Genomic DNA, 17,384 nt, shown 5'->3' on the forward strand with positions numbered 1-17,384 from the left:
AGTAGGAATGATGTGTGGCCCAAGAATTTATTTTTCCAGTAAGTTCCCAGGTTATGCTGACGCTACAGGCTGAGATCACATGTGGACAGCAAGTGCACCAGCTGAGCTCTCAGGCTTCCATCATGAAACAACAGGCCCAGAGAGAAACCGTCCAAGGTGACACACACAGGACTCAGTCTAGCACTCCTCACATCCAGCCCACCTACCATATCTACACCTAAAACACTCAATATGTAAATTAATACTAGACTGTAGAATGAAATCCAGACATACTTCCTAAATTGCCTGAGGGTGTGGGTTAAGATTACACAACAGTTTTAACCACATTCTTCTGCTGAATTAATCAAATAATCATTAAATCCATCTACATCCAAATCTATGGTGAAATTTGGAAACATCCAAAGTTTTACCCTTAACTGACATCACCTCAGTAACATACACACACACACACACACACACACACACACACACACACACACAAGCATTTCCTACTTGGCTTCACATTAGTATCACCTGGGGAACTTAAAAAATTCCTTAATCCCACAATGTACCCCAGATCAATCAACTCAGAATCTTTAGGTGTGGGACCAGATATCAGTATTTTAACAAACCGATCCAAGCCCAACTCACATCACCCTCAGATCTACTACACATGCCATGACTGGTTTTACAGAAGATAAAACAGATTATGAATTATCTACTTTACAAGTACCAGGTAACCACCAGTAAAAGACTCACTGCTTACCTAAGCAATTGTAACAGTGACACTAATTTTCCTGTAAGTGCATTCAACCATTCCTCTACTTTGTTAATTTACTTTGACTTGCATAGAACAGTAAAACATATAATCTGCTCACAGATAATCAGGAGTTGCTTATAGTACCTCCACTGCCATGATTTCTACTCTCATAAAAATAACCCACCTCACACTTTCATACTGCATTTTATATCATTTCATAAACTCTATAATTAATCCTACAACTTCAGGTGTATAGTAAGTGCAATGATGTGCTCTGATACATTTATTCATTGAATTTGCATTTCTATTCATATCATAACTATATCCAAACTGCACCTGCAGATTCCATGTATCAGCAGCCATTTGAAATGCACACATTTATATTTCCACTTTATGCAGAGCTCTTAAATTTGAGCAGGTGCCTGCAAATACATTTCAATCAGTGTGGTGGCACACAAGAACACCATCAACCATCCTTTGTTTCAGTCCTATCCTGTATAGAGTTAAAGCCCTATGGAAGGAGAGGCTTATTTGACACTGGGGAAGGAAATCAGGGTGGCAATACATACATCATTCTGCTCTACTCACCACTACCAGCTAATCCAACTCGTCACCAGAAGAGTGTGCATATTAACACCTGGTCAACTGTTCATATTTAATTGATGCCATCCTCTGCTTTTTTTCCTTATACCACCTGACTCTGGGCTAACTTAGAAGAAAGATGGCTAATGACTCATTGACAATCACTGATGCCCCCACCCTCACTCCCCAGCATACAAAATTTCCTGTAGCTGTTGTGATTCTAAGAATTTTCTGGATTGGACTCAAAAGCAGATTTATCAGGAAGTCAAGAAAGCTTAAGCTTTAGGCCTTCTCGATTTCTATGGGCCTCTTCCAAAGCCCTGGGAGGTGCCCTAAAGGTTTATATTTATAATTTTATATTATTTTCCTTGAAATGTGTTTCCCCAAATTGCATAAACATCAGGCCTACAAATTCAGGATCCATCTGTAACTGGGCCTAATTTGTAGATCAATGATGGTATCTCTATTGGAGAGAAAGAAAAGCCTGGTTCTGTGGGTATGAGTGCAACACAAAACCAATTCTTGTTAATATCACAGTATGAAGCTTTAACAGTTTAGTTAGTGCTTGCATTCTGATTGGCAGCAAACATTTAGGGTGACCTTAGGCCTCAGGTCCAGGCATATCTCAAGGACTTTCCAATCATGAGTGCGAGGAAAAGTCTTACATCAAATGAATACCAAGACAATGAGGCTTATTTACAAGTCTACCGGGTGCTCAGCTCAGAGTTGTGGGTATCCAAAAAAGTGATACTAAACACCCAAGACACGCAAAACCTGCTTGCTGACTTGAAGAGACTGATATCACTTCCCCAGGTCAGTCGGAGAAATAAGACAAAACTCTTTTGCCCTAGAAATAACAACAATGACAACAACAACAAACAATTTAAAAACATCACAGCACTATAAAAATATATGGACAGTACAGTTTTTTCTTTTCTGCACTGAATATTCCCTATTGCAAGTATGAAGATTCAGTCATTGATTCATTAATTCATGAAGCATTTATGAATCATTTACTACATGTACAATACTACTCTAGATTTCAGGGATACTACAGTATATAAAATAGATAAAAATCTCTGCCCTCGTGGATCTTACATTTTATTGGAGAAATGGATAATAAAGCAAGATAAATTAGTAAAACAAATAGTATGTCAAATAGTGATAAGTGTCGAGGAAAAAAAATAAAGCAAGGATAGAAAGTGTTGGTAGGGAGTTGCAATTAATCAGGAAACATGAGACAATAATGCTGCTAAAAGCTGCATTCCTGTGATGTGTTTGTCAGAGAAACACTATAAACAGAGACAGAAGTAATAGTGAAAGCACAACACTACAATCCTGGGTATCACCTATGGGTCTACATAAAAATCCATTAAAAATTCCCTGAAGCATTACCACATTCACAGAAAGCATAAAATCCAAATCTTGAGTTTTGAGGGGCAGGATATGGGTTCTCTGGATAGCGCTGACTCAGGTAAACAAAGGGAGCATGACATGGAAGGAAGAGACTCATCCAATTTTGGGAAGGGAAGGCTGTAGATTTTTTTTTTTAAGTCATTGATTCATTAATTAAAAAAAAAAAAAAAAAAGGAAGAAAAAGAGATTGAGGCCAGGTGCAGTGGCTCACACCTGTAATCCTCGCACTTTGGAAGACCAAGGTAGACAGGAGGCTTGGAAAACCAGGAGTTCAAAACCAGGAGTTCAAAAACAGCATGGCCAACATGGTGAAACCACATCTCTACTAAAAATACAAAAATTAGCTGGGGGTGGTGGCACACACCTGTAGTCCCAGCTACTTGGGAGGCTGAGACAGGAGAATCACTTGAACCTGGGAGGCGAAGGTTTCAGTGAGCCAAGATCACGCCACTGCACTCCAGCCTGGGTGATAAAGTGAGATTCTGTCCCCACGTTCCCCCCAAAAAGATTGAAAACCAAGCTTTTCCAGTACATGTGGAAATTAGGCAGGCTGAGACCCCAGCAGCTGGGCAGGCAATCCCAAACAGATCACAGGGCACCATCCACAAATAAAATCAGTTTTCTTTGCCTCTGGGGTCAGGCAGGAACATCTTGTCTTGACCTCCTTGCAAATAAAAAAATTGCTGTCCTCCCTTTTATTGCATTTGAAATTCCTTTTAACACAGTAAGAAATTTTTCTAAGCAACTTAAAGAGATGGTTTAATATACAAATGCCTAGAGTTAATGTTTGAGAACATAATAATTAATAACCCAGAGGTGCCAGATATTTTTATGGAGATGGGATCAGGGGAAGGGCTGGGAGAGTATTAAAGCAAGAGGGAATCTGCAGAGGAACCTGAAACATGGAAACCCACTCTGCAGACCTCAGGGTTGACTGGGCTATACCTTGTTTCCTGTTACGAGCCAGGACACAGCAGAGCTGCATCCCCAAGTCTATCTGTATCACAGCCAAATAAGCAGACAGGAAGCCTGCAGAGACAGATGAAAGCATGGGGTGTTTAGTTGTCTATGCAATCTTTCTTCTGCTTTGCCTTTGCAACTCACCAGATTCTGGATGCATCTAGGCTGGCAATTCCTGATTCCCAGAGGAGATAAAAAGTCTGTTTGGGAGTTGACTCTTATCCAGCACTCTCTTCCTTTGAACACCTGTCCAGGTATCTAGGTCTAGCCCTCCCCGGGCAATGCCATGCTCTCCCTGGCTAGCCAATAAATCCAGATTATCTTCTTAGCCCTTCCCTGTTTCTGCTCTGATTACAACCTTCTGCTCTCTGCCCGGTTCTCCCAGGCAGGTGAAATCTGCTAAGGGACCAATTCCTCTGAGTAACTGAGCCCCAAGAGTGCACTGGTCTCCACTCCAAAAGAGACCCCCTTTCTTACCGCCACTAGCCATTGAAACTGACCCCTGTGCAACTTGCTGCCTTCACAGCAGAGCCATGGGCACTGTTGAATCCAATCCCTTATTGCCTCTACTTCTAAAATCAAATCATGTGGCTTCAGACTGCATGATAGGCAACATCAACAGCACTGTCATAAAAGAGCAGTCTGCTCATGCAGGGTGCAGGCTCACTAACACCTAGCAACATTGACTGAGTCTGTTAGCAAGTCCGTGCTGCCCTCCTCAGAAAGCACCACCAGAAGCCAGCTCGCTGAAGAAGGTTTTCTTCCTAAGACTATTTGAGCTGCAGGAGAGAAGTAGGAAAAAAGGCAACAGAAAAGCAGCAGGCTTTCAAAAAGGGAGAAAGAGCTGGCTGTTTTGGTCACTTTTTCCTTCTGGCCCAATATGCCTGGGAAAGCTAGTCAGAAAACCATTCTCTAAAGCACATTCGAATGATTCAATCTTCATTGCAATCTCAGGTGAAAAAAGGACCTCCCCCTACCCTCCAGCAAATAGGGAATGGGCTCATCTCAAATAAACTCCAAATTAATTTTCCCTCACAAACCATATGTAAATTAGGAAATCTGTGAGATGCTCTTGTCCTTCACTTTTTCAAAGGCAGGCTAGCTCGTAAGAACAGAAGACAGGAGAAGGTCTTAGTAAATCACAATGGACAACAACTCTGCTGAAAGCCTAGCAAAGTCTCCCTTATTTCCCCCCAAATGTTCACTGTTACAGAATGTAATCAATCATAGAAGCCAACTGTATCGACAAGATTGCTATTTTGACCATTATAGGCTGCTTTGTATTATTCTGATGGGACTCTTGGGGAAAGGTTTTAAGAATATTTGGGGCAAAGCACATCCCAATTTGCCTGACCATGTCTCCAGTGAAGCATGTATGGCAAAACGCTGAAGAAACAGAATGTGGTCAATCTGCAAAATGTTTATTTAGAGAAATATATATATAAAAGTCACTATGGTAGTTAATGTCCATTACAGAACATCTCTTTTTTGTCCTCAATTTGGAAAAAAAAAAATCGTACTGATAATATCTACTAGTTACTATTGTGAATATTGGTTCAGAATCTTTGGAAAGGACTCCTTTGTTACCACAAAGGTGAAAAATGGCTAATTAGCAAAATATGCCATCTCTCATGTTTCTACAAATCATGATGATTGGAGCCCATAAGTTTAGTTTAGGTGAAGACACAGCAACAAGGCTATTTAAACCACTTAAAGATTTATTATTTATTTATTTACTTATTTACTTTTGAGATGGAGTCTCACTCTGTCAGCCAGGCTGGAGTGCAATGGCATGATCTTGGCTCGCTGCAGACTCCACCTCCCAGGTTCAAGCGATTCTCCTGCCTCAGCCTCCCAAGTAGCTGGGATTACAGGCGTGCGCCACCACGCCCAGCTGATTTTTGTACTTTTAGTAAAGATGGGGATTCATCATGTTGGCCAGGCTGGTCTTGAACTCCTGACCTTGGGTGATCTGCCTGCCTTGGCCTCCCAGAGTGCTAGGATTACCGGCGTAAGCCACCATGCCCATCCTGAAACCACTTACAGATTTATTTCAACATAATATCCTCCTTGCATGTGAGAGAAGAGGAAAGAGATAATGAATATAATATTTATCTATTAAAATACCGTGCTTTTATTTTAAGTACTTTTTCTTTACCCTGAAAATTAACTGACAGCATCTCAGAAAGAATCGTGGAGCTACTGGAAATGAATTATGAGTCAGCTAAAGCAATTGCTGCCCCCCGCATCTGCTCCCCGCACTCCACAAGCCCTCCCTCCCACCTCGCATATGCTTTTAGCATTGTACTCAATTAAAATGGAAACGTGTTCTCAGTAATTGAGTTATAAAGGGTGAAGAACTCTGTCAAACAACACAGGAGGAATAACAGCCTTCTCTGATAAAGAATTTCTCAGAGCTGTAACCCACAGACCGCCTGAATGACTCACCTGAAGGAGCTTATGCTTATTCATTTGATTATTTTTTATTGTATATGCTTACAGGGTACAATGTGATGTTTTGATGTACGTATATATTGAAGAATGGTTGAGTCAAGCTAAGTAACATCTGTTACCTCACTTACCATTTTTTTGTGGGAGAGCATCTGAAATCTACTCTCTTAACAATTTTCAAGTATGCGGTACATTTTTAACTAGTCACCATGCTGTACAACTGATCTCTAGAACTTATTCTTCCTGTGTAACTGAACCTTTTATCCTTTGACCAAACAGCTTCCCACTTCCCTTCCTCCCCACCAGCCCCTGGTAACCACCAGTCTACTACCTTCTACTTCTATGAGTTTGACGTTTTAGATTCCGTATATAAGTGAGATCATGCAGTATCTGCCTTTCTGTGCCTGGCTTATTTCAGGTAACATAATGTCCTTCAGGTTCATCCATATTGTTGCAAATGGTGGGATTTCTTTTTTTTTTTTCTTTTCTTTTTTTTGAGACGGAGTCTCGCTCTGTCACACAGGCTGGAGTGCAGTGGCGCAATCTTGGCTTAGTGCAACCTCTGCCTCCCAGGTTCAAACGATTCTCCTGCCTCAGCCTCCTGAGTAGCTGGAATTACAGACACATGACACCATGCCCAGCTAATTTTTGTATTCTTAGTAGAGACAGGATTTCACCATGTTGGCCAGGCTGGTCTTGAACTCCTGACCTCAGGTGATCTTCCTGCCTCGGCCTCCCAAAGTGCTAGGATTACCGGCGTGAGCCACTGTGCCTGGCCAAATAAGGAGGTTTCTGAAGATGCTTATTTAAAAGACAGTCTCTTCCCAGAAACACTGACTCAGAAAGAGCTAGGAATGTGCATTCTCTTATTATTATTTTATTTTGTTTTGTTTTGTTGAGATAGGGTCTCACTTTATCACCCTGGCTGGAGTGCAGTAGTGTGATCACAGCTCACTCTAGCCTCAACCTCCTGACCTCAAGCGATTTTTCTGCCTCAGCCTCTTGAGTAACTGGGACTACAGGCATGCAAAGCCATGCCCAGATAATTTTAAAATTTTTTTATAGCGATGGGGTCTCTATGTTGCCCTGGCTAGTCTCAAATTACTGGTCTCAAGCAATCCTTCTGCTTCGGCTTCCCAAGGTCCTGGGATTCCAGTGTGAGAGCAGACGAGTGTCTCATCAAGACACTGGCAAACACGGGCCACTGACTTCATATAAATGGTCACCTATCTGTACATAGCTGCTCCCCTACTCACCTGGTGGACTCCCATGTCCTGCTGCAGCTGTGGCTATTGCAAAAGCAGAAGCCGGTGAAACAGAGCAGTGGGCATTGTCTGCCGTCTGTCCTGGTTATTTGAAAATAAAGGAAATGGAATGGTGAGGCAAATGGATAATATTCTACAACGAAAATCATCATTTTTATTCCTGCACCGGATGAAGGACTGGGCCAAATGACCTGTATTATCTCTGTTAACGGGCAAATAACAAGATTGCACATCAGGAATTCCACTCTGGGGCTATAACCAAGAGAAACGAAAGCATACATCTACACACAAACGTGTACGTGAATATTCATAGCAGCATTGCTCATAGTAGCCAAAAAGTAGAGACAAATGTCCACCAATTGATGAACAAATAAATACAAGGGAATATTATTCAGCCACAAAAAGGAATGAAGTTCCAATACATGCTAGAACATGGATAAACTTGGAAGACATGCCAAGTTAAAGAAGAAGCCAATCATAAAAGGTCACATATTATATGATTCCCTTTATGTTAAATGTCCAGCAGAGGCGAATCCATAGAGGGAGAAAGTAAGATTAGTGGTTGCCTAGGGCTGCTGGGGTTGGAGGGGGAATGGAGAGTGACTGCTAATGAGTATAGAATGGCTGATATGTATAGGGTTTCTTTCTGGGTGATGAAAATGTTCTAGAATTAAGTAGTGGTTATGGCTGCCTGACCTTGTGAACATATATTAAATAAAAAAAGACTGAACAATATACTTTAAAAAGGTAAATTTTATGATATGTAAACTATATCTTAATAAAAAAAAATTCTTAAGAAAGATACCACATCATGTTACTGAGAGAATTTCCTTCTGATAGAATTTCCTTCTCAGAACGCCCTTAACAGTACAGATGGTTCAAATGTGGCCCTTTTAAAATCAAAAGGATGTATTGAGCAACCTTGCAGTCCCTTTTACTCCTCGGACTGCACACACAGCGTTTGGCAGTGCTGGTGCCAAGCTCGCTGCTTCTCCTCGCTCAGGCTTTTAGTGAAAACAGTCCACTGTGATTTTGACCTGAAGGGCTTTTATTAGTTTGGCCCTAATGTTTCACAATCATGCCTAAAATAAATACACACATGAGAGGGGAAGCAAAGAGCTGCTTAATGTGCCCAAGCACAAACGCATAAAACAGCTCTACCTTCTCTTTCCACAATAGCCTTATTGCATTTTGGAACAAGGTGGCAAGTAGACAGACACACAGGCAAAATTTCAGCTAGATAGAAATATGTGATGCTGTCCTCGTTTGGGTCCTCCATATTATCACAGGTTTCGGCCTCCTTCCTATGTTTCTGTGTCTCTATGATTTAGTCATATCAGGGAAGAAACAAAGGATTTGGCTTAGTTAATCCACAAACAAGATGAGGATTTCCAAATAATCCTTATGTGAATTAAAAATTTTATATGTGAATATAAACATATGAAAAGAGAATATAAAGTAGACTTCTAATAATTGTAACACCTTGAACAGCATTTAACTCTTGCCTTGGTAGCAATGGTCAAGGGAGTTGCCAAGACCTGGACTGATCAAAGCCCTAAGAAGAATAGAGAGATCTGGCTCATTCCATAGTAGTACCACGACAAGCCAGGAAAGTCTAATTTGTCACCTTCATTTACCAGAAACACCCAAATGGCAGGGTAACCCATAACTGAAAGCCCCAAGTGCTAATATCCATGAAGGCAGATCTCTAACAACAGCCGGACTCAGACCCTCCTAGTTGCTCTCAGAGCTCATGGCAATGACAATAGCTTCTACCAAGTTGCCAAGGCCACCGATAACCATTTGGAGCCATATACGTTATCTTTTGCTAAAATGCCCTATTCGAAGCATGCCTGTGAGAGTCAAAAATGCCTCTACAGACTGGGCGCAGTGGCTCACACCTGTAATCTCAACACTTTGAGAGGCCAAGGAGGGTGAATCACCTGAGGATTCACTCAAATCAGGAGTTTGAGACCAGCCTTGCCAACAAAGTGAAAACCCATCTCTACTAAAATTACAAAAACTGCTGGGCGTGGTGGCACGCGGCTATAATCCTAGCTACTCAGGAGCCTGAGGCAGGAGAATCACTTGAACCCAGGAAGCGGAGGTTTCAGTGAGCCGAGATTGCGCCACTGCACTCCAGCCTGGGCGACAGAGTAAGACTCAGTCTCCGGGAAAAAAAAAAAAAAAAAAAAGCCTTTTCATTTGGGTTACTTGGGGTGAATCTGGTTTCATAATTGTGTAATTTTCTGTTCTGACTTGAAATAATTGGCTTAAGAAGAGAAAAGCAAACATTTCAAAACAACTGTTATTTGGATATATTTATTTGAGCAGCGGGGAAAATGGGAGATAATTAAAGTATTTCTACCTTTTGTTCTGATTTTTTTTTTCTCCAATTAGAGGACATTTATTGTGTTCTCAAACAAATTATGGAGTAATGCTGTACAATTTTCTTAACTATATATCAAAATACATATGCCAGTTTCTGCCACTAGTAAGAATGATGACTGGAGTCCCATGTACCTGGACCTTATTTTAGATGAAATAATATTATTAACAAGGTATCCCCAAATTGTGATGCCCAGATGAGTTCACTCGTATAGACTACATTGGGACTCATGGTAATATATTAGAAACTGGGAACATTTTGGTAAACCCAGCACTGAGATTCTTCAGCTAGCCAACATCTAAAGAAGAGTCTTTTGATTCACATTACTCCTCACAAAATGCAATGCAATGATGGAACTAAACAAATATTGGTTAGACTAATGACATCTTCTCTAATCATTTATTTTTCCACCACTTGGTCCTACAGTAACATTACGGTCATCCCTTGTTACCTGTGGGGTATTGGTTCTAGGATCTCCCTCAGATACCAAAATCCATGGATGCTTAAGTCCCTGATATAAAATCGTGTAGTATTTGAATATAATCTATGCATCTCTTCCTGTATATTTTAAATCACCTGTAGATTATTTATAGTAACTAACACAATGGAAATGCTATGTAAATAGCTGTCACACTATAATGTTTAGGGAATAATGACAAGCAAAAAAAGTATGTACATGGTCAGTACAGAAGCTTTATTCTTCTGCCAAATATTTTTGATGGGTGGTTGGTTGAATTCGCAGATACGAAACCCACAGATGTGGAACCTACGGATACAAAGGGCCGACTATATTTGCTCCCAATTAATTTTCAATAAGTGAGACTAAAAAAATTATTTTGGCGGTGAAACAATCAGGCAAAGGAAAGGTTCAGAAGCTAGAAATAATTTTTCACGTTTCTATTTCTGAGTCCCTCTTGAGCTCTTACCTCCAGGCTGGCGATAGCGGAGGTGCCGGGGAGTTGAGGGGGATCTGCAAGGTGAAAGTTCTGTGGTGTCCGCTGCAGGGGAGCTTTCCACTCCTGCTCGGTCCGCCGGTGCAGACTCTAGGACTGCTGTTTGAAAACATCATGAATTTTAACAACTAGGCCATGAATTCAAGAGCTTCTTGTCAGTATCATGCATGGAAACAAAAGTTCATTACAGATAATAAGCATTTCATTAAAGGGCTTTAATATGAAATCAAGTCAAGTGCTGATGACACTAAATCTAAATAAGGATCTTCTCTAACCCTGTCTTGACCCTGTTGGGCCTGACTGACCCCGGCCAGCCCCTTCTGTTGAATGAAGCAGCAGATGTTAAAACGAACAGGGGTATGTGGTGGATCCCCTGCCCTTCCAAATGTTTTTGCTTTCTCGGAGTGGGGAAAGATGACTTTTTCAGGTTAAAAATCAGATTGGGATTACAAACCAGAACTTCACAAGTTCTTTGCCTGTGTTGTCCCCTAAACCAAAGAAAGTTTGAATCTCTATCAATGTGGCCCTCACCAGGGATTTCCGGGGGCCCAGGGATCTAAAGCCATGTTGTTCAAAATGACAGCACTACCCAAATGTGGCTATGTAAATTTATATTAACTAAAGTTAAATTATCATTTTGGCTTCCCACTTGCACTAGCCACATTTTGAGTGCTCAGCAGCCACATGTGGCTAGTGGCTATCATATCAAACAGCCCAGATATAGAGTATTTCTATCCTCCCAGAAAATTCTACTGGGTATCTCTGAGCTAGAGCTACAGATCAGCAGGAAGCAAGTGAAAACTTTTTAAATGAACCACTGGGAGGGTTTAAGGTCATTTGAGCTTCTTTGCTGCAGCTAACATCCCAAGAATAACACAGACATCATTTTAGGGTCACTGTTAGACCATTACCAATGATGTTTCTACGCCCCTTCCACTGATTCATTAAGCAGGTAAGACTACAACTTTGTGTATGTGCTTTCAGAGAAAAATATCACAAAAATGTAATAAATTTCCAACGATTCTTCCATTCTCCTTGGGTTTTTCATTAATTCCCACTGATAAAAGCTTAGTGTCACCTCTACTAATTGTACATTAATCCTGTCAGCAGAACTACTTTGCTTTGCCATTCCATTCAAGATTTCACTCAGCAAACTTTCAAAAACCCCTAATGACTTCATATAAGGCCATTTTTATACTTGCATGTGACTTATCCGCTTAGAAATATGGCCACAATTTTGCTTTTTTAAACACAAAGGGGCCAGGAAAAGGAAATGGTTAGAATCTTTCTCTGAATGACATAATTACAGTAAAGCTGGCAACGATGCAAGATGCAGACAAAAAAAAATCAGTGCTTAGCTGTCGGTTTTATTATTTTCTAAATAACTCCCCCAAAATTCAGTAATGGAAGGCATCTGCTCTGTAAGAATGAGCAGAATATGAAATGCACGTCCTTGATCTGATTCAACCATTCAGTCATCTCAGGAAAATGAGAAAATCATTAGACAGCAATTACACTGAACCCAGGAAATTTCCCAAGGAGAAAGCTGGACAGAACCTGACTGTGCTGACGAGTTGATGGGTGCAGCACACCAACATGGCACAAGTTTACATATGTAACAGACCTGCACATTATGCACATGTACCCTAGAACTTAAAGTATAATAATAATAATAATAATAATAATAATAATAATAAATAATAATAATAATTAAAAAAAAAAAGAAAGAACAGGAAAGCAAAGAAGAATCCTGTAAGCTAACAGGCACCTACAGAGAGAAGAAACCATGCCAGCACTGGGGGCTGAGGGGAGAATTCCTTCTGGCATATTCACTTCTGATCAGGCTCCTTGCAAACAGCTTTGCCTGCAGGACGAGTGGGCAGATGTGGCTCAAAACAAATGCTAAAATCGGGAGCACTTTCAGCCCACAGGCAGGCAATTTTCAAACTAAGAACACAGAAACAGACACTAGTGCTGTGGGCTGTGCAGCAACACTTAGGTGGCTAAGTTGCACAGCCATGGTCTAAGTGAACACTGAGGGGGTAATGGGGTCTGAATACAGTGAGCGACCCTTTGGCTCGCCTTTCTTGCCCGCTGTTGGTTTGTTTTTTGTTGAGAACCCATCACTGGGTGGAATCTGGATATCTGAGTCTGGCTGATATTTGTGTTTTGTAGAAGTACCTGGGGTTGAAGAAGATAGAAACTACCTGGTAATAAGAAGGGAGGGTACTAGTGAGTGTTGGATGAGCCTGGAGCAGATGTAGGGACTGAGTCAGAGGGAAATTAAATAGAACTAATTTTTCCCTAAGTTCATTGCCTCACTCATTTTAAAGGATATTTCCTATTTCGCTTCTTCCTCCTCACATTGTTTGACGTTCTCCTGCCAGGAAATATTGCAAAGCTGGCATTATCATTGCGATGACAATAAAAATGGACAAAGGTCACAAGCGCTTTTCAAAAAACATGCCCTGAAATGAATAGCTGAATGGCAGTGAGAGAGACCTATGGCATCAGTAGGGACCTAACTGGCAAAACTGATATTATACAATTCGATGATGTGGGGTTGTATTCTTAAGTGAAAAGCAGAAAATGTGTAAGTTCTTGGCACAGGATTCGTATTCAAGTTTGCCAACTGTTTTAAGTGTTAACATTATGTGAGGCACATGCAAACATCTTTCAAATTAAAGATGGGTCAATGTCTCCTTTTTCTTTGTCAACTCAAATTTTTCAGACTAGACAGCAGGGTTAACACAGCAGCACTCTTGGCTCTTACAGACATCATACACACACACACACACACACACACACACACACACACTGAACTTTCAGACTCATGCTGAAGTAGTGTTCATCAAGGACTTTCCTAAAATTATTAATGACCAGTATTGCCCATACACCAATCCGAAAACAAACAAACAAACACACAAAACCCACAACTGAGTCTGTAATTTCTTTGTTTCACTTATTCAGAAAAATGCCAAAGAGCTACCTCAACCTGAGACTTAATTCTAAACTTTCTACCCAGAGTGTTTCCTTTGTAAGGATCCACAAGATAAATTGTGCTCAGTCTCAAGAACCAGCAAGAATGTACCTGCACAACCAATCTATTCCTAGCCTTCAATATGGATCACATTAATTGATTATATTCCTGTCTTTACTCTGTCAGCAGAGGAGCTTGGAACCAAAGTCAGGGGACTCTAGGAATTGCAGAAGACCACACAGTATTCATTTTTTCAGTAACCATACACTTGGCCACACACAACTTATTCCTTTTCCCCCATTGCCTGATTTCCTTACCTATTTTATTTTTGTCTTTTTTTTTTTTTTTTTTTTTTTTTGGATTTTTGAGACAGGGTCTTACTCTGTGACCCAGGCTGGAATGCAGTGGCATGATCAGAGCTCACTGCAGCCTTGACCTCTTAGGCTCAAGTGATCCTACTGCTTCAGCCTCCTGAGTAACTGGGACCACAGGTGCACACAGCCACATCTGGCTATTTTTTTTTTTTTTAATTTTTACTTTTAGTAGAGGCAAGGTCTCACTATGTTGCCCAGGCTGGTCTTGAATTCCTAGGCTCAAGCAATCCTTCCACCTCGGCCTCTCAAAATCTGGGATTACAGGTGTGAACCACCATGTCCAGCTACCTATTTAATTTTTAAGCATAGTTGTACCCTGTGTCTCTCTGAATGACCACCTTAAATATTTTTAAATATAAGATGGGAAATAAATGCATTAAAAAGAAATTAGAGGATAGCTATAGAAAGGGGAAATAAATTAAGATGCAAAGAAGTGGCTTAATGGAAGGACTAAGGGAGGAATCAGGGTAAAATGAGAGCTAAGGGGGATGCATTAGGCAGTGAATGTGACTAAGAAGCCCGGGGAACAGAGGAGCTGACAGCTCTGGAGTAAAGGTTGGCTCTACGGGCTTCACCGAGTGCCATGGGCCCCTTCTAGATACAATCTTGGACTTTCTCCATTACCCAGAGTGGAAAGAGCTCAGCATTTAACTATGACCTGGAACTCTAAAATGATATTTCTAACCTATGAACCATCTGGATAAATTAACTGATAAAAATATAACACTAAATCACTTGTTTTGGGGAAATCCAGTGAGAAGCAGAGGCATGAAGCCTTCAGCTTACTTCTCTAATATGAGAAAGAGCCTAATATTTCTGCCATACTGTTACTCACAGGTCCTCTCCATCTGCTGGCCCCAGGCCATGAATGATCAGTGCTGCCACATGACAAAGCTCTCCAGCAGCCACTGACTGTGTCCACATGATCCCACTCTGTCCAATATCTGTACTGACAGGTCTTCGAAGTCTGTGTCAGTGTCCTTCCCTAAGAGCTTGATCCAGCTCTTTCTCATTTATCTTGGTCTCCCCATGCTATGATTTGATATGTCCCCTAAAGCTCATATGTTGGCAACTCAAAACTCCAATGCAACAGTGTTGAGAGGTGAGGCCTCTAAGAGGTGGTTACATCAAGAGTACTCTGCACTCATGAATGAATGAATGCCTTTATCTTGGGCATAGAATGAGTTTGGCCTACTTCACTCTCTTTCCTACCCATGTGATGCTTTCCACTATATTATAATGCAGCAAGAAGGCCCTCACCAGATGCCAGCCTCTAGAACTGTGAGAGATACATTTCTGTTCATTATAAATTACCTAGTCTCAGGTAGCACAAAACAAAGACAGAAAATTAGTACTGAAAAGTGAGGTTGCTGCTATAACGAATACCTGAAAATGTGGAAGTGGCTTTGGAACTGGGCAATGGACAGATGCTGGAAGAGTCTGAAGGAATGGGCTAGAGAAAGCCTGTATTGCCATGAATGGAGTGTTAAGGACGATGCCATTAATAGCACTCAGAAGAAGAGAAGAGCTTTCAAGAGTTTGAATCTCCTAAGAGATTACTTAGGTGGTCATGAATGATCGAATGTTGGTAGAAATATGAATAGTAAAGGCAATTCTGGTGAGGTATCACATGGAAATGGGAAACAAGGTGTTGAAAACTGGCATAAAAGCCATCTTTGTTACAAAGTAGCAAATAACTTGAGTGAACTGTGTTGATGCCCAAGGGCTTTATGAAAGGCAGAACTTCAGAGTGATGAACTAGGATACCTGGTGGAAGAAATTTATAAGCAAAATATTAAGAAGTTGCATGGCTACTTTTAAATATATATAAGAGGAAAGAAATGGTTTAAAGGCAGAATTTATAATTAAAAGGGAAACAGAGCAGAAAGACTTGGAAAATTTGCAGCTCAGCCATGTAAAGAGTGAAAAGGCATTTTTGGGAGTGTAAACCAAGGCTGTGGCCAAGTGACCATTTGCTAAAAAGATTAGTACTAAAGAGAGTATGGCTGAAAGAGAGCCAGGTGCTATTCATTAAGACAATGGGAGAAAGACTCCAAAGGTACTTCAGAGATCTTTCAGACAAGCTAGGACCTTGAGGGCCAGGTTTGCAGAGAGGAGTTTAAGAGACCACAGCATTTGCTGCCCAGGGCTGCTCCCCACATTCCTGTGCAGTGCTCCTTGGCCACACTAGCTGTGGCCCAGGCAAACCCAGGTGCAGCTTGGGCCACCGCACCAGAGGGTGCACATGGAAAACACTGGTGGCATCCATGTGGTGCTAATTCTGCAGGTGCAGAGAATGCACAAGCTGTGAAGGCATAGCTTCCCTCACCTAGATTTCAAAGGATGCTGCAGACAGCCTAGGGTCCCAGGCAGAGACCTATTGCAGGGATGGAGACACTGAAGAGAGTCCTCACTGGAGACTCTCATGGCCTAGTGGCACCATGAGAGTGAGGCCATTGCAGAAATTCTAGAACTGCCAGCATGCAATACCAGCCTGAGAGAGCTGCAGACAAGAGGCTCTAATCTATGAGAGCTGAAATGTGGGCTGAGCCCAGAAAAGCCATGGGATTGGGCCTGCCTGAGGCTTTGGGCACTTAACCCCACTCCAGTGTACCCAGGAGGCAGCACATTGAGTGAAAGATTATTCTGGAGTCTTAAGATTTAATGTCTGCCCCGTTGGGTTTTGGACTTACTTGAGGCATGTTATTCCTTTCTTCTTGCCTATTTTTCCCTTTCACTATGGTAATGTCTATCCTATCACTGTCCCACCACCATATTACAGCTGGAAGGGAATTTGCCTCAGGATGAATCATGTCTTGAGTCTCACCCATATCTGATTCACATAAGTCTCTGGACTTTGGACTTATCAGTTGATGCCAGAACAAGTTAAAACTCTGGAGGCTATTGGGATGGAATGAATGTATTTTGCATGTGAGGAGGACATAAATTTCGGGGGAAAGGGACACAACGTTATGGTTTGAATGTTTCCCCCAAAGTTCCTATGTTGAAAACTTAATTCCCAGTGAAACAGTGTTGAGAGGTAAGACCTCTAAGAAGTGACTATGTCATGAGGCCTGTACACACATAAATGGATTAATGCCATTATTGCAGTAGTAGGTTCCTTATAATAGCATAAGTTTGGCCCCCTTTCCTCTCTTTCACGTCTATGTGTTGCCTTTGACCATGTTATGACAGAGCAAGAAGGGCCTCACAAGATGTCAGCACCTTGATCTTGAACTTCCCAACCTCCAGAATTGTGAGAAACAGATTTATGT

General features: G+C 41.3%; 1 protein-coding gene and 1 long non-coding RNA gene across 8 annotated transcripts in view; one reads left to right on the forward strand and one right to left on the reverse strand.

The window, feature by feature from the left end:
- Positions 1-17,384, reverse strand: part of LOC105475059 (Ras protein specific guanine nucleotide releasing factor 2) — a 266,180-nt gene that overhangs the window by 94,994 nt on the left and 153,802 nt on the right. For 5 of the 6 annotated variants that reach the window (XM_011730009.3, XM_011730010.3, XM_011730008.3 and 2 more), the window contains exons 16-17: positions 10,729-10,854; positions 7,405-7,494 (exon numbers count right to left, since the gene is read on the reverse strand). In XM_011730009.3, the coding sequence (XP_011728311.2) occupies positions 7,405-7,494; positions 10,729-10,854 (216 nt within the window). The remainder of the gene's footprint in view (positions 1-7,404; positions 7,495-10,728; positions 10,855-17,384) is intronic. The other variant, XM_011730011.3, reaches the window with a different exon arrangement.
- LOC105475058 (uncharacterized) overlaps positions 1-17,384 on the forward strand; it is an 86,250-nt gene that overhangs the window by 37,615 nt on the left and 31,251 nt on the right. The window lies entirely within an intron of this gene.

The sequence above is a fragment of the Macaca nemestrina genome, chromosome 6, assembly GCF_043159975.1.
Source record: "Macaca nemestrina isolate mMacNem1 chromosome 6, mMacNem.hap1, whole genome shotgun sequence".
In the NCBI taxonomy this organism is placed as follows: Eukaryota; Metazoa; Chordata; class Mammalia; order Primates; family Cercopithecidae; genus Macaca; species Macaca nemestrina.